At 46.4% G+C, this 20,587-nt stretch overlaps 1 protein-coding gene across 1 annotated transcript; it reads left to right on the top strand.

Moving 5' to 3' along the window:
• Positions 1 to 626: 626 nt before the first annotated feature.
• Positions 627 to 18,472, top strand: CHRNA1 (cholinergic receptor nicotinic alpha 1 subunit). The gene is made up of 9 exons (XM_055307695.1): positions 627 to 696; positions 6,201 to 6,346; positions 6,449 to 6,493; positions 8,182 to 8,291; positions 10,786 to 10,981; positions 11,491 to 11,728; positions 14,624 to 14,847; positions 15,970 to 16,209; positions 16,533 to 18,472. The coding sequence occupies exons 1-9, from the start codon at positions 654 to 656 to the stop codon at positions 16,662 to 16,664; spliced, it is 1,374 nt and encodes a 457-aa protein (XP_055163670.1). The 5' UTR covers positions 627 to 653; the 3' UTR covers positions 16,665 to 18,472.
• The last annotated feature ends 2,115 nt before the right edge of the window (positions 18,473 to 20,587 follow it).

Raw genomic sequence — 20,587 nt, forward strand, 5'->3', positions numbered from 1 at the left:
CAATTTTATGGAAGAAGCCACCTTTGTTAAAAACCAACCCCAACCACATGTGGAATTCTCCGATGGTAGATTCGGCACCGACCACACTCTTCTCAAATTCATACAGTACAAAAGGCCCATGGGCTCCGAGTCTAGAATGAACATTCGTCCTATCCTGTATGTAGAATGTAGACTTCTGTGATTTAGGATGATCAGTGTTTTACACAAACAGCTGAGTATCTACTGAGACCTAGAGACCCTGATCCAAATCATTCCACATAGATGAGGGTCTGGTTTATATAAAAACAGAGGGGGTTGCTCACTATTTAAAACAATCCATTCCTTACTATAGGTTTGGTTGCTTTTTTTTATTATTATTAAATCTAACTCATGGTGCATTTAAAACACAATGCGGTTCACACTCAACGCGTCAAGGGTATAGCAATCATGTAAAGTGAGGCGCCCTGTAACACTGTTAGCCCTCAGCAACTCCCTGGGCTCCAAGGCCCTGGGCAGCCCAGCTGTCACTGCCACAAACAGGTGGTGTAAAACAATAGCTCCACTGAGTCGACTCACTTTCCAAACCCTCCAGGAGCCAAGCTTCCAGCCAGAGAGTGCCTGCAAGCAGCACAAGCCACCGCTCTGACCCCAGTCCACACCGGCGTCCACGGCCCATGGAGCCCTGGCCGCTCCTCCTGCTGCTTGGGCTCTGCTCAGGTAAGTGCCAGGGCTGAGGGGCTCTCCAGTGAAGCATCAGGAGTCCCCAGGCCAGTTTCTTGCTTCTTTGATGGGAACACAGAATGGCAGGGCTGTATCAGCCCGAGGCTCCTCTGTCGGTTTTTCACTCCTGCTGGCTTGATTCAGTTTGTGGATAAAGATTGCTAGTTGGTGTTATCCCATTAAAATAGGAGCTGCCGGGTCAAAGTCTATAAAGTGGACATGAAGATCTCTCCCTCCATCAGTGCCTGGCATCGACTCATGCAGCTGATCAGACCCAGCACCCCTTCCACGCTCCCAGAGCAGTTTTCATATTTGAACAACTATGGGGACTCAGAGTGGGATCTTTTAATTACAGACAATATGGTGAACAAGTCCTTTTGCTGCTCTGGGAGATTTCTGATCATGAAGAGGACTGATTGACAGCTACATGTGCCAGAGAGAGAAACCTATGAATAATTGCAACTAAACTCCTTCCATAAGAGATTAAATATTTGATCATTTTTTTTAACTTCTGAAGCTTAAAAAAAAAGTTCGTATGAATGCACTTCTGCCTACTGTTTTACTCCATGTGGGTTTGGGTTTGAATTGAAACTATAAAACCTTGCACAGCCCTTGACCTGCATTCCCCTCTGGAATGTGTCACAACACAGCAGCTGAAATGCAATCCTTAATCCCAAACTTCCGGTAGGGGGAAGTAGGAGATGTTTGCTGATTGCTTCATATAAAAGTTTGCTGGTGATATCATCCCACCTGAGAAACAAGGCGGCTGACATTCTGTGATTTCTCTTCTCTAATATTGCTCTGACACAAACAGGCCTTCTGGGCAAAAAAGGTAAAGAGCTTTATTATTAATGTTTTTCAAGGGTAGAGTTCAGGGAAATAATCTAAGCTCAGATAAATTACAGCCTGTGGGATTTGGACTTGAGCCAACCCAAACTGGCCTGGTGGTGGTAGTGTGTGTGCAAGAATGCGTGTGTGTCTACGTGTGTGTATGGATGCGTGTGTGAGCACATGCACGTGTGTGTCTACATACACATGCACCTGCAGACATTACACTCAATGAGAATTCTTCAGTGATATGCTTACACATAAAAATCCTTAAGCAATCTCTTAGGACACCAAAGACCTCTGGAAAACGCATGTTTACCTATCTAAATAGGTATGTGAGATATATCTAGATCAAACCTAGAGTTTCCTGGAATCAATTCACATAGAGGATCACAGAAATTTTGAGCTAGATGAGGCAGTCGCACAGCTTTGATTTGTTATTACAGAGAAACTGAGGCTGAAAGACATGACCTGCCCGAGGTTACTTAGTTTATAAATGGTGGAATGTGATCAGTGGGAGACTCGGTTTATTACGTGCCTCGTCAGAAAACAGCATGGAATTGCCAAAAGTAGCAAGAGAGATACAGCACCAGGTTGAGGTAAGAATGACCCAAAGTGACTGGTAAACATTTCAGAATTCCTTTTGCCCAATCCAGCAGGCTGTTCCTCCATAAAAATGCAAATCGAACCAGTATGGTACAGAAAGAACACTGTGAAACTGTGGCTGGGTTCCCCTAGTTAGAATCAGTTCTTTGTGGTCAAAATTCTCATTCACATCAAGGACACTTTTTCTTATGCTAGCTTACCATATAATGACCTCTGTTCTACTCACACACCACCTTTCATTACAACCTTTTCTTCTCTTCCATCTCTGGAATCCTAAGGATCGCACTGCCATATTACTTTCCAGCTTGTTCCTAGCTATTTATGTAAATGACAAATGTCAATTTCCATGGGGTAGAAAGACAGGGTCCATATCAGATTCACCTCTGAATATCTCAAAGCTCTTTTTTTTTTCTCAAAGCTCTTAGAGCAATGCTTTGTATACAGTAAAAGCTCAATAAATGCTCGATGAGTGAATTAACGTTACCGCCACCTGAATCAAGACTACCCATATGATCTCGCTGAAAAGAAAGACTTTGACATTATTTATTTGTTTGTACGTTTATCAGTTTACACCCTGTCTTTAAGAAAGTATTTACTGTGATTCATTAACTCCACGGAGAACTGGTCCAACTTTCCAGACCACATTGGAGCTGAGGACAGAATCAAAGAATTCTGACTTCAAGTCCTGTATGTTTTCTCTCACTCTGCCCTTTTTCCTTTTTCCTCCCCCCAAAGAGGAAGAAAACAAAAACAAAGCAAAAAAACCCCAAACACCACCAATGAATCCAATCTAAGAAATGAAGACTTCTCCAGAAATTCCTTAGAAATGCCTTAGGGAAGGAGCAAGGTCCCTTGCTATTAGTGAGCCTGAGAGAGAAGACGTGAATGTCGTTGGAATGCTGGCCAGGCCTGTCTCCCCAGTCCTCCCCTTCTCCCTGGTGGACCAGAGTTGGCCTGCACAGTTTCCCTGCTTCAGAGTGTGGGCCATCTGCTCTATCTGATGCTCTTTAGTATGTTCTTCCTGTTAACAGGAAATAAACAGTTACTTAAAAATAAGCAGCCCAGGCAGTGTCAAAGCAATAGTTTCAAACTCAGTGGCCAAGGCACTTGGTGACCCACCAGGGCAGTACCCTGCCCCCCACCCTGGGCCAGGAAGGGCCTAGGGCGGACAGGTGTGGAGGACAGAGGATTGCCCTGTCTCAGGGGCTCAATAGGGTGACAGCAAAAACTGGATCTTTGAACAACATGGCCCCTTGAAGTGTCATCAAATGCAGGTGGTTTGGGCGAGATGTTATGAGTAAGTGCTGCACGTGGATGCTTTTGGGTTCAAAAGGTTTGGGAAACTAGAAATGACGTAGGTTAGGTCAGGGATTACATACATAGAGTCCCAGAAGGTCATAATGGTGACATCTAAATACTGAAAGCCTAAAAAAATCCAGATGGAAATGATACATTTATCTTGAGGGAGGTAGGAAAGAGCATAGACCTGGGGGTCAGACTGCCTGCAGTTAGAGTCCCACCTCCAAATAGCTGGGAACCATAAACACAAGCAACTGTCCAAATATCAGTTTTCTCACTTGAAAACTAGCGGTAAAGACTTATCTTGTAGAATTATTATAAGGATTCCATAGAATAATACACATACAGGCCATCATTGAAGCTCGACCAACAAAATACACATTTCTTTGTGAGGATGAAAATGTTTCAACTCATTGCACAACACTAGTAACTTCAGGATGATCCAAAGTTCTGCATGAGAAATAGCAGCTGAGAGCAAGGGCTCTTCTGGGCCTGAATCCTGGCTCCACCATTTATGAAATCTGGACAACTCACTCAACTTCTCTATGGGCCAATTTCCTCCTCTGCAAAGTGAGGACAAGAACAGTACCTACCCCACCCAGTTATGAGGATTGAAAATAGTACATATAAAGCACACAGAAGAGCATCTGCTACGTTAAGTTGGATATGCAAATTATTTTCCTTAATTAATAAAAACAGGAAAAGTAATTACTTTTTACTTATTTTGTTGACCAACTCTCACACTTAGGATTCAAGGAGAAAAATAATAACCTGTCTTAGAGGCAACAGACTCACACTACAGGGGAAAAAAGGAAAGCATCTCACTCATTCCATTTTTAAAGTTGTCTTGGCTGGAGGAGAAGGTATGGTGGCTTCAGCAATAACCTGCGGAAAGGGGAGATCTGGTTACATGCATTAGGGCAACTGGATCGTGTGTCTGCTTCCTCTCCTAACCCCGAACAGGCAATCTCCAATCCGCGTAAGGCTTGAGTTACAAAGATCCTTCATAAGGCATTTGTTGGAATTTGGAACGCTTTTTCTCATGGGAATAATGCTAGGCGCAGTTGTGCAGTTTCCAGGACAGCCCACAACACACTCTTGGTATCTCGAGTTAGTGCAGGAGCACAGAGCGAAAGGACAGGGCTCCCTCCAAGCTCTGCCCTAGCCACGGGACCTTGGAGACGTCTTCCAGCCTCTCAGATCTCAGGTGAGAATGCAGGTGTGCCTGCCTCACCAGAGGCTGATGAGAACCATGTAACACTAGACATAAAAGGGCAGTGGGGTCTGAGAGGAGTAGGTGACATTGCTCACCATCCTGAAGGGAAATGCAGTAAAGATTCCTAGGAGTCACTTCATGCTCCAGATAGTAGCCCCAGATCCAGGTCAGAAAAGCACATGGTTTTTACTCTATGCTCACTTAACATGAATGCATACTCACCAGCAGTGACTTTATTTTTTTAATTACAGAAAAATACACAGTATATCGAATTCACTGCGGTAAAATATACGTTATGTAAAATCACCATTTTTAAAAAGCTTTATTTATTCACAAGAGGCACACAGAGAGAGAGGCAGAGACATAGACAGAGGGAGAAGCAGGTTCCATTTAGGGAGCCTAATATGGGACTCGATCCAAGGACCCTGGGATCATGCCTTGAGCCGAAGGCAGACACTCAACCGCTGAGCCACCCAGGCGTCCCTAAAATTGCCATTTTAAAGTGTATGATTCAGTGGCATTAAGTACATTCACAATGTTATGCGACCATCACTGCTATCTAATTCCAGAACATTTTCATCAGCCTAAAAGGAAACCCTGTACCCATGTACCCAGTAACAGTTACCCCCCTCCCTGTTCCCTCAGTCCCTGCTAACGACTAATCTGCTATCTCTATGGATTTACCTATTCTGACTCTTTCATATAAGTGCAACCCTACAATATGTGCCCCATTGTGTTTGATTTCTCTCACTTGGCATATGTTCTCAGGGCTCATCCACACTGTAGCATAAATCAAAACTTCATTCATTTTTATGGGTAATACCCACTGCACGGATATGCCACAATTTGCCCATCCATTATCTGCTGATAGACATTCGGATGGTCTCGATCTTTTTTAGCTCTTACGGATAGTGCTTCCGTGAACACGGGTGAACAAGTTTCCGTGTGGACAGTCCTTTGGGGGATATTCCTGGGAGTGGGATCGCTAGGTCAGATGGTCACTCCGCCTGGAAGCCGTGTGCCAACCTGTCTCCCACAGCGGCTGCACCGTTTCACATTCTCACCAGCAACACACGAGGGCCCCAGAATCTCACCAATATTTACTGTTTTTTGATTTTGTGGATTCTTGCCATCCTCGTGGGTATGAACCGGCATCAATTTTTGGCTGTTCAGAGCATTGTGAGAGCTGAGGCCAGCCAACCGGAGATTTCATTACCCCAAGACTAGACTCTGAAATACAGAGACTGGCTTTTGTGTGGACTCCTCTCATGTGTGTGCACCGAGCAAACCTGATTCCACCAGCGGCTGTATTAAGGAATGTCATCTGTTCAAAGCACAAGTGTCATGGTAATCTGGCACACCCACTGCGAAGGGACCACACCAGCAGCTGCGACTGGAAAGGAACTTAGAACCAGAAAAGCTGCACTGGGAGCCCTTCAACACGGGGGCCTGCGTGCCTTCCATTAGCTGGTCACGCCTCCATTACTCATGTCAGGGTTTGTGGAGGGTGGGGAGCGGAATCTGACAGCATGTGTGTCGTTTGCTGTCCCAGCTGGCGTCGTCGTGGGCTCTGAACATGAGACCCGCCTGGTGGCAAAGCTATTTGAAGATTACAACAGTGTGGTTCGGCCAGTGGAAGACCACCGCCAGGCTGTGGAGGTCACCGTGGGCCTGCAGCTGATACAGCTCATCAACGTGGTGAGACAGCAGCCCTCGGGGCTCCCCACGCCTCTCACCCTAGAGCACCCTCCCCTCTGCTCCCCTCCTTACCCCTAAAGATGGGGTCTTATCTTTTTTCAGGATGAAGTCAATCAGATTGTGACAACCAATGTACGGCTGAAACAGGTATACAGCTAGATAAGTGCGTTGATGTCATCTGTATTCAGTCTGGAATGTAACCTGGGCCCAGAGGGGATCAATCTGGGTAACGGGGATGCATACCAACATGATGGAAGTAAATATTTCCGTGTCATGGGATTATGGGTCATATTTGCTGGTATCTGTGTGTGTGTGTGTGTGTTTTTTTTTTTTACTTTGTGCTTTGTGCACGTTAGTTCGCTAGGCTACCGCAAACAAAGCCACAGATAAAGAAATTTATCTTCTTGTACTTCTTGGGGCCAGAAGTCCAGAATCAAGGTACTGGCAGGACTGGTTCCTTCTGAGGGTTGTGAGGGGGAATCTGCTGCAGGCTTTCCTTCTTTGCATATAGTTGGCCAAAGTCACGTTCGCATGGCATTCTTCCTGAATGTGTGTGTCTTCAAATGTCACCTCCTTTAGGGACATGACTCATGTTGGATGAGGGCCTACCTCAATGACCTAATGTTTTTTTAAAGATTTTACTTATTTATTCATGAGAGACAGAGAGAGAGAGAGAGGCAGAGACACAGGCAGAGGGAGAAGCAGGCCCCATGCAGGGAGCCCGATGTGGGACTTGATCCCGGGACTCCAGGATCATGCCCTGGGCCAAAGGCAGACTCTCAACCACTGAGCCACCCAGGTGTCCCTCAATGACCTAATTTTAATCTAATTACCTTGATCAAGACCCTGTCTCCAAGTAAAGTTATATTCTGAGGTCCTGGGGATTAAGACTTTAACATACAAATTTGGGGGGAGACGGTTTAGTTCGTGACCTTGTGTCATCTGAATGTGCTGCACTGGACACACATTATTTTTATAATGTAGGAGAAAATAGAATTTTTTAAAAAGACTTTTTATTCATTTATGACAAACACACAGAGAGAGGCAGAGACACAGGCAGAGGGAGAAGCAGGCTCCATGCAGGGAGTCCGACGTGGGACTCGATCCCGGGTCTCTAGGATCACGCCCTGGGCTGAAGGCGGCGCTAAACCGCTGAGCCACCAGGGCTGCCAGAAAATAGAATATTTTTAAAAGATGACGTTGCCTCCTTGAGGGAAATCTTCACAATAGGGTCATTCTCCTATGGGCAGTGGTGGGTAGTGTGACATGGCAAGATGTGCCACCACCCAGGGGCATAACCTGGGGTACTTTGTTTCCCCATCTGTAAAATGGGGTCAATAATCACTCTTCCCTCATAGGATTGTTGCGAAGACTAAATCATGAATATATGTAAAATGTTCAGAACAGTGCCTGCACGGAGTCAGTACTATAGGAGTGTTGGCTGTTATCATTTATTAAAGTAAAGCTTTAGTTAAGCTGAATTCTGAATCAAATCTTTTTTACTGGAGCACAATTTTTGTCAATATCTGAACTATCATACCCATCAGAACTCTTGATAACCTTAGATTTTATTTATTTCTGAAAGTTTTATGTATCTTAGAGAGAGAGTGAGAGTGAGTGAGCAAGTGAGAGCAGGGAGGAGGGGCAGAGCAAGAGGGAGAAAGAGTCTCAAGCAGACTCTGCGCCAACCCAGGGCTACATCCCATCATGATGTGAACCAAAATCAAAAGTCAGACACCCAACTGACTGAGCCACCCAGGTGCCCCTTGATAACCTTAGATTTTTTTTAAAAATGTTTTTTAAGCTTTTTATTCGTGAAATATCTTCATTTCTAGCAATGGGTGGATTACAACCTAAAATGGAATCCAGAGGACTATGGTGGCGTGAAAAAAATTCACATTCCCTCGGAAAAGATCTGGCGCCCAGACCTCGTTCTCTATAACAAGTAAGCAAAGCAGACAGGCTGCGGAGAGGGACATTCCTGGGGCAGGTGGAGCCCAAGTGCCCTATCGGAAGGGCTGCCACTCTCAGTATGCTTCTCACCAGCGTTCACATTAAATAACCCTTAAAAACCAAGAGCCAAGTTGACATGCTAGGGGTGCCATATGGTGTCTCGTGTTATGAATAGAAACAATTATCAGAGCCAAATTGAATCGGGGCTGTGGGGTGGGGGGCCTGGAGTCCGTGAGCTCCTGAAGGGTGTATGGCAACTATCCAAGGAACCCAAATTCATATAATTGAGTTCCTTGGAATTAAATGTCCTTCCTACCAATCGGTCTGAACCTCCCGGGGTTGTTATCCATCACAGCCTCACGGCATCCCAAGACATCGTGTGCTGCTGATGGCCTGGGATGCCTGCGTAGCCCATCCACTGGGCTCCGTGACAGACTGCATGTTGTGAAATTATAATGTGATTCAAGACACTCTGGTTTAATGACAGGTTCATTATCATACGCCCTTCATTTGTCAGGGAATGTTCATTTCAAAGAGCATCCTTCCCAGGGAGGAGCATCGGCCGTCAGCCTAGAGGATTTGCAGTCTGACATTCTACAGCGGGTGTCGGTCGGTCCAAGCAGGCTGCGCCTTCTAGCAGAATGACCAGGGAGGGCGGCAAGGGCTTGGGAATGGAAATGACACCCTTTAAGACCGCCCCTCCTACACTGATTTTCTACTACATATTTCCCAATTATACCTGCGATTCAAGCTTGAGTCAAATTATCCAATCATTTGTGTAACCTTTTTGGACAAATGCGCTGAGAGAGCAGAGTGTCTTGTGTTAAGTTTCTCTTTCAGTAAGAATCAAAGAGAAGCAATTAAAATCCTCAGGTCCTCTTGACAAGCTCCCTTAGAAACACCCTGGTGTGGAGAGAACCGTGTTTTGCTTGCTTATAGAGACAGATCTAGATGATCCTGTGGCCCTCTGCTCTTTGGGGCTCTTTTGAGAGGGTTCAAAACCAGTTTTTTGGATAGAGCCTCACCTCTGTCCCAGGGAAAAATCAGTGGGAAGAAAATCTCTTGAATTATGAAGTGAGGCACCGATATATGCCATATGTCCCTGAAAGTCCCCCAGGGCAGACCCCACCCACCTGTTCAGCATCTATTCTAATACCTTTGGCCAAGGCTCCAAGACACAGGCTGTTTGGAGTCAAGTGGAATATGCCCACCGAATATGGCCTGCACAAGTGGCTTGTTATTTTTTATTATCTACCACGGTAGATTATTTATTTATTTTTAAATTAGAAAAAGATTTTATTTATTTGAGAGCGAGAGAGGGAGAGCGCAAAAGCAGGGCAGGCGGTGGTCAGAAGGAGAGGGAGAAGCAGGCTCCTTGCTGAGTGGGGAGCCCAAACACATGGGGCTCGATCCCAGGATCCTAGGGTCATGACCTGAGCCAAAGGCAGTGCTTAACTGACTGAGCCACCCAGGTGCCCTTCTACTATGGTGGATTTTTTTAAAATTTTTTTTATTTATTTATGATAGTCACAGAGAAAGAGAGAGAGAGAGAGAGGCAGAGACATAGGCAGAGGGAGAAGCAGGCTCCATGCACCAGGAGCCCGACGTGGGATTTGATCCCGGGTCTCCAGGATCGCGCCCTGGGCCAAAGGCAGGCGCTAAACCGCTGCACCACCCAGGGATCCCTATGGTGGATTTTTAAAATGAAACTTAGTGCCAACATCTGATAATTGAAAAATATCACATTAAACTCTGGAGTTTTGTCTCTCTAGAAAAATCCCTATTCACAAACATGGATATTTTGGATTTTTAAAAAATCTAGATTTCCAGCTTCCGAGGAAGAAACCAAGTATCTGGCAGTATTAGGCCTTCACTCACAAGAGGACACCACCGCAAAGCTGAGTGGTGCTCTCCTGAGAGGAGAGAAGGCTCTCCCCTCACCCCTCAAACCTTCCTCAGCTGCCTGGCCCTGGAGGCATCTGAGTTTGTGTCTCCACCCTGAGTTCTAGATATTTCTGAAAAAGAAAACAGAACCCTTCTTTAACTCTGTTTACCATAGTCATGAGCCACTGGACGTGTTTTTATTCAAAATTCCTGTTTTTTTTTCCCAATTAACTTTCCAAGTATATTGAGGAAGGGATAGATGGAGATCAACACTACAAATACTACTGAGAACTGGGAAAAACACATCTGGTATATAGTGTTACCTGTTATTTCTTTAAAACTGTAGATTCCCAGGTTCTTCCCCAGATATTCCAATTTAGTGCTTAGATGGTGCTCAGAAATCTATACTTTAAACAAACACCCCAGTGATTATCAGACAAATTTGGGAAATGCTGCCATGAATAAAAAGTGACACTGCACGAATGAAAGCATCTATAATTAGCACCTGAATAATTAACAGCTGTCTCCTGCTAACATCCCCAAGCAGAACCGAGGGCTCATCCGTCACTTAGAGTCATGTTCCTCTTTGATCCCAACTGCAGTGCAGATGGTGACTTTGCCATTGTCAAGTTCACCAAAGTGCTCCTGGACTACACGGGCCACATCACATGGACACCTCCGGCCATCTTCAAAAGCTACTGTGAGATCATTGTCACCCACTTTCCCTTTGATGAACAGAACTGCAGCATGAAGCTGGGCACCTGGACCTATGACGGCTCGGTGGTGGCCATTAACCCGGTAGGTGCCAACCTCACTTGATGAGGCTGGATGTGGGAGAAGCGTAATCCAGGTGTCCAACTCTGTCCCTCCAGAGTCGCAGGCTCTCAGCACCAGTTAGAACTTTGGGGATCATCTAATTCAGCGGTTCTCTCTCTCTCTTTTTTTTTAATTCAGCGGTTCTCAATTGATGGGTGCACATGGGAACACCCGGGAGCTTACAGAAATTCCTATGCCCCGGCTTGGTCCCAGGAATTTTGGCTTCATCAGTCTGGGGTGGGACTAAAGCACGGAGATATTGTCAAGCTCCCGCGTGACTTGAATGCGCAGTCAATGTGGAGGATCCCAGTAGTCCAAACTCCTCTTATCTTACAGGAAAAGACTCTAAGACCCAAAATTGGAAGAGATCCTCCTGGGTTCCTTCCTGGGTATGTGACGGCACTGGACTCTGTTGTCTAGTGCAGCTGAGAGTGAAACCCAGCCCTCCTCAGGGTGACACAGCTTTTCAAAGTTTCATTTCATCTTCTCAGGAAAGCGACCAGCCCGACCTGAGCAACTTCATGGAAAGTGGAGAGTGGGTGATCAAGGAGTCCCGGGGCTGGAAGCACTGGGTGTTTTATGCCTGCTGCCCCTCCACCCCCTACCTGGACATCACCTACCACTTCGTCATGCAGCGCCTGCCTCTCTACTTCATCGTCAACGTCATCATTCCCTGCCTGCTCTTCTCCTTCTTAACCGGCCTGGTGTTCTACCTCCCTACGGACTCAGGTGGGTGTAGATGCTGTGGCCGCTATTTGTGGATCCCGCTGGGGTGTAGACTCTGCTGCCACCGCTGACACATCCCATGCTGCTGCTTTGGGGGAAGCCAGAAATAATCATGGGCTAATAAACAAATACAGGCGGACAGGCCCAAATCATCACCACTGGGAGGACGCACTTCCTGAGTGGCCACGTTCAGTGGTGAGTCACCGTGGGTAGCGCTCGCAGCTGGAGCAGTCTACGGGGCGGGCACAGGTGGACGTGACCCTGGAGGCGCACACACACAGCGCAGTCAAGTTAAAGTGCATAACCACCAGTACTTACTTGCTGAATACTTACGGTGTGCCCAGAAACGTGCCGGGTAAGGCTTGGGTCACAGGTCACTCCCCCTATGAGACCACTTGCTATATGCTGATGCATCCAAGTCTTGCCTCTTTTGCCCACTGCTTGACACTTGAAAATAGCTTCTGCGTGTCTGTTTTCCAGATGGCAGTATCTTTAACCAAGAGACCATACTTCCCAAGTGGCAATTCTCTCTCACATATCAGCCTGGGCAACTTCCCTACCTCCTACCGGGTAATCACATCTGTGACATAATTTCATCGCAGACCAACAATCCACAGCAAAGGGGAAAAGAGGGCACGAGTGCCTGCTTGAAGGCACTGCTCATAAACAATTTAGGGCAGACAAGTAGGGACAAAGAAAGGTGGTCCCAACAGTCATCAAACTTATGTCAGGTAACAATTATATCAAAATGATAAACACACAGACACAAGCCCAACTTTTTTTTTTAAAAGATTTTATTTATTTATTCATGAGATATACAGAGAGAAAGAGGCAGAGACACAGGCAGAGGGAGAAGCAGGCTCCATGCAGGGAGCCCAAAGCGAGACTCGATCCCGGGACTCCAGGATCAAGCCCTGGGCTGAAGGCAGGCGTTCAACTGCTGAGCCACCCAGGTGTCCCCCAAGTCCAACTTTCTAACAAGGAAAAAGGAAAAAATATTCATATACGCTCACTCATTCAACATATTTGCTGAACAATTATTATGTGGCAGGGCCACAGTAGAGAATAAGAGAGAATTTGCCCCGCAAGGGGTGCCGCCTGGTTCCATTAGTAAAACATGCAATTCTCGATCTCAGGGTTGTGAGTTCAAGCCCCATATTGGGTATAGAGATTACTTAAATAAATAAATACAATCTTAAAAAAAAAGAATTTGCCTCACAGAATGCATGTTGTACTTCAATTGTATTTATCTTTAAACAAATGATCACAAACACAATCTGTGTTTTTGACTCTCTAATCAAATGAAACTTCTTAAAGTGAAGAGAGAAAATGCCAGGCAGGGTAATATGGAAACCAATCAGAGTTTCTGTAAATGTGAAATGGTTTAGGCTTAAAAAGCATTTAGAACAGTGGGAATGCTTGATAAATGCTAGCTCTTATTATTATTAATTGAGAAATTTGGTATAACTTGATCAATATTTCATATTTATAATTCTGCCCTTTTTTTTCACTTTTAAAAACCTTCCTACCCATTAGGTAGACTTCTCCTCACTGGGTAGAATGGATTATTTCTTGTTTGCATCCACTCTGTATCCTGTAGATACTCCTAGCATCTGGAAGCATCCAGTATGGGAGGAGAATAGGGCAACCCAAGGGTTTCCCAAAGTGAACGGCAAGATCAGCCCCAGGAAAGTCCCTTCCAAAGGCTCTTTAATGGGGCACCTGGGTGGCTCAGTGGTTGAGTGTCTGCCTTTGGCTCGGGTCATGATCCCGGAGTCCTGGGATCGAGTCCCACATCGGACTCCCTGCAGGGAGCCTTCTCCCTCTGCCTGTGTGTCTGCCTCTCTGTGTCTCTCATGAATAAATAAATAAAATCTTTAACAACAACAACAACAACAACTGCATCTAAGGTGGTCAGTCCCCACAAAAATACCCCAGTGCCATTTAGCCCCTCCCTCTTTGCTTGCCACACCAAGACTCTACCAACAACTCAACAGGGACTTGTTCCCCTGAAAGTATACGGCCTGGTGAAAATATCTTGGGGCAGGGAAATCCCAAATTACCCTCTTAGATGAATTTGAAAAACTAAGTAGTTCATGGGTTTTGATCCTGTACCTTCCTTTCCTAACGACAAAATGACACGCTTACTTCTGGGTCGCCCATCCACTGGTGGGTACCAAGTAGGTCAGGTTCAGTTTTGGAAGGTTTAGGACATTCTGCTGTAGATGGAAAAACTGCCACCTGGAGCCTAGCTTGTCACTCAGCTTGGTGCACTTGGTTCCTGAGTTCTTCCAAGCAACAGAATTCTGGAATATCAAGGGTAGATCACTAACTGCTGAGCAGCCTCTAATGAGAAACGCCTGCCACTTGCCATTGTCAGCACACTTAACGGTCCTTACGGTCTCATAGGACCACATTCTGCTTAAGAGATTTCCCCAGCATCATGTGGGCCACATTGCTCTCACCCTTGGGTTCTGTGGTACATGAGTTTGCTAGAGCTGCCATAACACAGTACCCCGGCTGGCCGGCTTAGGCAACAGGAATCTATTTCCACACAGTTCTGGAAGTCAAGATGTCAGCAGGTTTGGCTTCCTCTGAGGCTTCTCTCCTTGGCTTGCAGATGGCTGCCTTCTCCCTGTGTCTTCACCTGGTCTTTCCTCCGGGTGTGTCTGTGTCCTAATCTCTTCTTCCTAGAAGGACACCAGTCTTACTGGATGAGGGCCCTCCCTAACGGCTCATTTTGACTTAATAACCTCTTTAAAGGCCTCGTCTCCAAATGTAGTCACTGAGGTGCTGAGACTGAGGGCTTCCACAGACAAAACTGAAGGGTACGACGATTCCGCCCATGAGTCAGCCCATAACAAACGCACGCTTGTATCTCTTCCTCATTTTGTCCAGGGGAGAAGATGACTCTAAGCATCTCTGTCCTGCTGTCTCTAACCGTGTTCCTCCTGGTCATCGTGGAGCTGATCCCTTCCACCTCCAGCGCTGTGCCCTTGATTGGGAAGTACATGCTGTTCACCATGGTGTTTGTCATCGCGTCCATCATCATCACCGTCATCGTCATCAACACACACCACCGCTCCCCCAGCACCCACGTCATGCCCGACTGGGTACGCAAGGTGAGTGAGCGAGGCCCTGCAAAGTCTCGCCCTCCAGAACGCGGCCGGTGGAATTCTGGCTAACACTCGTGGGTACTTAGGACCTGAGAGTCCTTTCTGGGGATTTTTAGGGGATTTCTGGAAGGAACTTCCTTTAGCCTCTTTCTAGGGATAAATAACTCATGTAATCTCTCCAGACACAGAAGAAAAACAGAATTACCAGCCCCCTTCAAATTCAAGCTTAAATAATCTCTTCGATGAGAGAACGTGAATAAATCACTTTTTCTTCAGATGCTGTGGAATTCTTGAGATTTCTGTTCGTATGTCTTCCAATCTCTGAACAGACTGCTTATATTTTGCGGGGAAAATCATCTGCCGAGAATAGAATAAGGGCTAGAGATGGAGGGAGTGCCTGACAAGAAATTGTCAAAAAGTGAGTTTGAGTAAGGGACTTGGTCTCAAATATTTACATTATTGAAATTTAAAATGTGTTAACATTTCAAATATGTCAGTTTTTTAAATAAAACTTCACAGAGTCGCTAACGTCCTCGGTCTTTTCTGTGGAATGCAAAAGCTTTGTCATGAATTGACAGAGACACTGCTGCTTGCCACGTATCCTGTGGGGAAGATAATCAGGCCCTGCATCTATAAAGACTCCTAGGACCCCTGGCAACCCCTATGTTGCATTTCTTCAGGAACAGGAAAAAGAAGAAAACAGTGTAGCTGTTAAGGAGGCCGAACCCTTATATATTCTTTTAGCCAGGAAGACCTTTTCTTTAATCATACTGTCCTGCTAACACATGGCTTTGAAAGAAGCCGGTACCTACAGGAGGGCTGGAAGCTCCAGCCTCACTGGCTTCTCATGGAGTCCAATAGCTGCACACAGGCTCTCTCCAGTGGCGAACTGCTCACATTACAGAATCATCTCTATTAACTATAGTCATTTGACAGGCCACAGGGTATGCCTGAAGGAATCTTTGAGAAAATCTCGTGTAGTCCTTTTATTTTAAAGACAAAGAGGCTAAGGCCCAGAGAAGCCGAATGACTTGTCCACAGTCACATTGTTAAATTCAAAGTTAGAGTCTGATACTTGCTTGCCCTGCTGGCAATAATTCTCATGCATGGATTTCTTTTTTATGTTAGGTTTTTATCGACACAATCCCAAATATCATGTTCTTCTCCACAATGAAAAGACCATCCAGAGAAAAACAAGACAAAAAGATTTTTACGGAAGACATTGACATTTCTGACATTTCTGGGAAGCCAGGGCCTCCACCCATGGGTTTCCACTCTCCCCTGATCAAACACCCCGAGGTAAAAAGTGCCATTGAAGGAGTCAAATACATCGCAGAGACGATGAAGTCAGACCAGGAGTCCAATAATGTAAGTTCTATGGTTTGAAACCCACACCTCCAGGTTTGGATGATCAAACACTTGACCACGGATGGGCGGGTTTGTCTTGATGGGTAGGCTGGCATGCAAGAGGCTGCTGCTGACCTGTGGTGTGCATCAGTGACCATCTAGCTCTAAGCCGCTGAGCCATCCCATTGTGAACCATCTTTTGGAAAATAAAGATCACAATGCCAGCCAAGGGACGTCAAGGGCTTTGAGATCTACAGTTGAATGGGCCATAGACGATGCATAACATGAACACTGTGTGTCAAATGACCACCTTTAGGAAATTCTAACACTTTTCTCTCTCCCAGGCGGCTGAGGAATGGAAGTACGTTGCAATGGTGATGGACCACATCCTCCTTGGAGTCTTCATGCTCGTCTGTATCATTGGAACCCTGGCTGTGTTTGCAGGTCGGCTCATTGAATTAAATCAGCAAGGATGAGCAGAGCTGAGCACCGCACAGAGCAGAGAAAGGCGGGGAAGACAGGAAGATCTGTCTACTTTGATACAAGCTCACTTACCAGACATATAATTTTCTGTATTTAACGATTAATGCCAATGACTTATATTTACGTAAGTTTATGGCCTCAAGTATTTGCACGTTGCTTCTCCTTCAATCCTGCTCTGTCTGCCTGGAGAATGAGCCCGTTTTAGTAAATGAAATAGATCACTAACAGGAACTATTCATTTCCAAAGGCATCTGGAAGAGTTTTGCCCAGAATAACCAGAATAACAGGTTTTCTATTGGTATGCTTTTTTTTTAAGTTTTTAAAGCAAAGAATGTACCCTTTGCTTAAAAGTCAGTTTTGCACCTATAAGTAAGCCCATCTGCCAGTTCCCAAAAGATAAAGCATTTCATTCAGAGAGAAACTTTAGAAAGGCAAGAGGTAAGTTCTAGAACAGCCACCAAGATGCAAACTGCATCAAAACCCCAAACTTTAAAGCAGATTTCTAGAACTGGGAGGTGAGGGAAGGGCTTCCCAGTCTAACACAGCACCTCAGTGTGATGCTCAGGACTTGAGGAATATAGCCAGCTAGTTTCCTGAGCTATACTGAGTCTGAGGGCCAGGCACTGTGAGAATCATCTCACAAATGTGGTTTTATTCCATCCTCCTGACTTTTCATGCTGTCCCCATTTTACAAGTGAGGCAACTGCACTTGAGAAGCTGAAGCTCATTGCCCAAGCTAGCAAGTGGAAGAACGGAGAGTTGAAACCAGACCAAATGTGGATTCAAAGCAGCTCACGGCTGGGTCAGCTCATCTGTTCACTAGCTCCTGTGGCCCCTTCCCACCTGACCTAGGCCATCCTGTAGCTCTGCTCTGGGTTCTGAGAGCTTCAGTCTTAGTGTCAACCACCTTTCTGCCTTCCCAGTTAAACCTCCTGGCCTTTCCCCTCCCCAGTCCTCAGGCAGTCATGTTTGGGGTTTTAGTTCTATCAGTGAAATCAGAAATGTATGCACATATCACCACCATTTCTAAAATTCCAGACAAGTGAACAGGAGAGAAAATGATTTTTCTTCATAGCCACTTCCCAGCCACAACATAGTTCACTCCAGAAGTGGAAAGGGGGTAGCCCTGGGCTCTAGGTGGCCTCTCAGAACCCAGGTGGCTTCAAGCTGCTTCTCCAAGGAATTCTCAAGCACACACCCATGGCAGGGCACAGTGCCTTCGTTTTAGAGTAAAGTCAAGGGAAAACAGTTTGGTGGTTCCTCAAAACACTCAAAGAATTGTCATACGATCCAGTAACTCTACTCCTAGGGAGATAACCCACCAGAAGTGAAAGCAGGGACTTGAACACACCCTTGTATGCCAATGTTCACAGCAGCATTATTTATGATACCGAAAGGTTCCAGAAACAACCCGAGTGTCCATCAGTGGAAAAGCAGTATATGCATACTATGGAGTATAATTCAGCCTTAAAGAGGAATGGAATCCTGATGTATATTACAATTTGGATCGACCTTGAAGACATGCTTGATGAAATAAGCCAGACGCAAAAGGACAAATCCCATGACCCCACTTAAATGGGGTACCTAGAAAAAGCAAATCCATAGAGAGAGAAAGTAGAATAGAGATTGCCAGGGTTTTAGGGGGAGGGGTGAGTTATTGATCAATGGGTAGAATTTCAGGTTGGGATGATGGGAAAGTTCTGGAACAGACAGTGGCAATGGTTGCACGCCATTGTGAATATACTTAATGCCACTGAATCGTACACTTAAAAATGGTTAAGATGGTAAATTTTAAGCATATTTTGACACAATTAAAAATAAAGAATGAAAATAATGGTAAAAACCTGTCACATTATATATATGTTTACCACAGTTAGACGCCAAAAAAGATGGGATGCCTGGGTGGCTCAGTGGTTGAGTGTCTGCTGTTGGCTCAGGTCATGATTCTGGGATCCTAGGATCGAGTTCCCCATGGGGCTCCCCACGTGGAGCCTGCTTCTCCCTCTGCCTATGTTTCTGCCTCTCTCTCTCTCTCTCTCTCTCGTGAATAAATAAAATCTTTAAAAAAGAAAAAAAAAGACAGATGACCAAAAAAGAATTTGCTCTTTGCCTAATCTGGTCTAGGACTGACTATTGATTTGGAGAAGGAACTGAAAAGTCACTTCCATTCTCCTTGTCTTAAGGATGAGGAAACAAAGTCTTAGGGAAGTGACCTCCCTCAGGTCACAGAGTGATTTGATAACAAACCAGATCTCCAAACTCTGTTCTTGCCCTATGTCCGTTACATCAAATAACCCCTCTTCCCCCACAAAGCAAAGCCCCCCCAGCACATACCCCTTGGCCCAGCAGAGCCAGCCTAAGTGGATGCCACAGTGCTGCAGCATGTAGCTCCATCAGCCACTAAATATGTCCCATCAGTCTGTCACCATGTCAAAGGCTTTTATCTGGGGCACCAGGGTGGCTCAGTGGTTGGATGTCTGCCTTCGGCCCAGGGCGTGATCCTGGAGACCCGGGATCGAGTCCCGCATCGGGCTCCTGGCATGGAGCCTGCTTCTCCCTCTGCCTGTGTCTCTGCCTCTCTCTTTTTCTCATGAATAAATAAGTACATAAACTTTTTTAAAAAGGTTTTCATCTTTGGAATCTCTTCCCTTAGTGTGGGCTTGGTCTCCAGAAGACCACTGACACAACGGGAAGGGAGGCAGGGGGTGCTGGGATCTGTCTCCCCACTGAGGGGCGAGAGGCGTTTGCTAAGGGCCTGGCCCCCCTGTACCCACCCGTGCAGCTCTGTCGATGAGGGTGTCTGCATAGCAGGAGGCCTTCTTGGGAAGTAAGGAGCATCCTGGAACCGTGACGCAGGCAGGTAAGTGCTGATGGGGGTGCATTTACAGACTGAGGGTGGACGCAGAACTATCCTCAGCTCTGATCTCTAGGTCTTCTCTTTTTCTGCCCCTAGGTGTCAGAACTGGGAGGTTGTTTTTGTGTTGTTGTTGTTGTTGTTGTTGTTGTTGTTTAAATCAGAAATTATGTTAACATTTAAGCAAATCAGATGGGGTCATCAGGGAGCGATTTTGAGGCTGGGTGGCAGTTGGCAGTGTTGGCTCTGGCCACTAGGGACCACATGGCCATTGTATTCCTACTGGGGGTAGTGGTGCCAGGCAGAGGGGCTCAGGCATCCTCGCCCGCTGCCCCCCTAAACCTACCCCACCCTAGGAACCGGGTCTTGTCTTCAAGCCTCAGTTTCTTCCCCTGGCTCTCAAACCACCATGTTCGAGGTCATTTCTCCCACAGCTGCTACTTGAGTTCTAGGCCCACACCTGTTCTTGGGCCGCCGCAGCCACCTGAGGTCTCTCCCTCCACCTCTACCCAAATTCCTCCAGTCCCACCACTCAGGGCTGTCCCTTGCCCAAGGGAGAATCTCTGCTGCCCGGGTTTTCCAACTAAACCTCCTTGCTGCTGGCCAAGGGCTTCCCCCACCACCACCCACCTTCTGATCACTGCTGCTGGAGGTTATGCTCCTATTCCTACAGCCTGAGCTCTCTGACTCTTGCCCCCAAAGTCGCCCCATGCTGCCACCTACCGTCGCCTGCGTATACCAGTCACCACAGCCATGGTCTCTCCTGCACCTGTGCCATTGCCTTAATTTCTTCCCACCACCCCTGCTGGGTCTGTCCTCACTGCAGCCCATGTTCTCCCTCTGTGGCAGCCCAAGGTCGGCCTCAATGCTCCCCTTCATAGCTCTTCCCCCTTTCCTGCCTGCTGATTTACCCCAGCCTCCCAGCTGGGTGGCTTGGTCTTTCCCCGACTCCTCATCCTGTCACTGTCACCACTGTACTGCAAGAGCCAGGCAGGGATGGGTTGGGGCCCAAGCATGGTGCCACCTGCTGGGGTGCGGCCACAGATGGGGGAGGGTAGCAGG

The sequence above is a fragment of the Nyctereutes procyonoides genome, unplaced genomic scaffold (assembly GCF_905146905.1).
Source record: "Nyctereutes procyonoides isolate TBG_1078 unplaced genomic scaffold, NYPRO_anot_genome, whole genome shotgun sequence".
In the NCBI taxonomy this organism is placed as follows: Eukaryota; Metazoa; Chordata; class Mammalia; order Carnivora; family Canidae; genus Nyctereutes; species Nyctereutes procyonoides.

Bases quoted from the DNA above. Each gene is read 5' to 3' on its own strand.
- CHRNA1 (XM_055307695.1), top strand. From the start codon at position 654: ATGGAGCCCTGGCCGCTCCTCCTGCTGCTTGGGCTCTGCTCAG. The intron at 6,494-8,181 runs GTATACAGCTAG...CTTCATTTCTAG, and splicing joins CCAATGTACGGCTGAAACAG to CAATGGGTGGATTACAACCT. The intron at 16,210-16,532 runs GTAAGTTCTATG...TCTCTCTCCCAG, and splicing joins CAGACCAGGAGTCCAATAAT to GCGGCTGAGGAATGGAAGTA.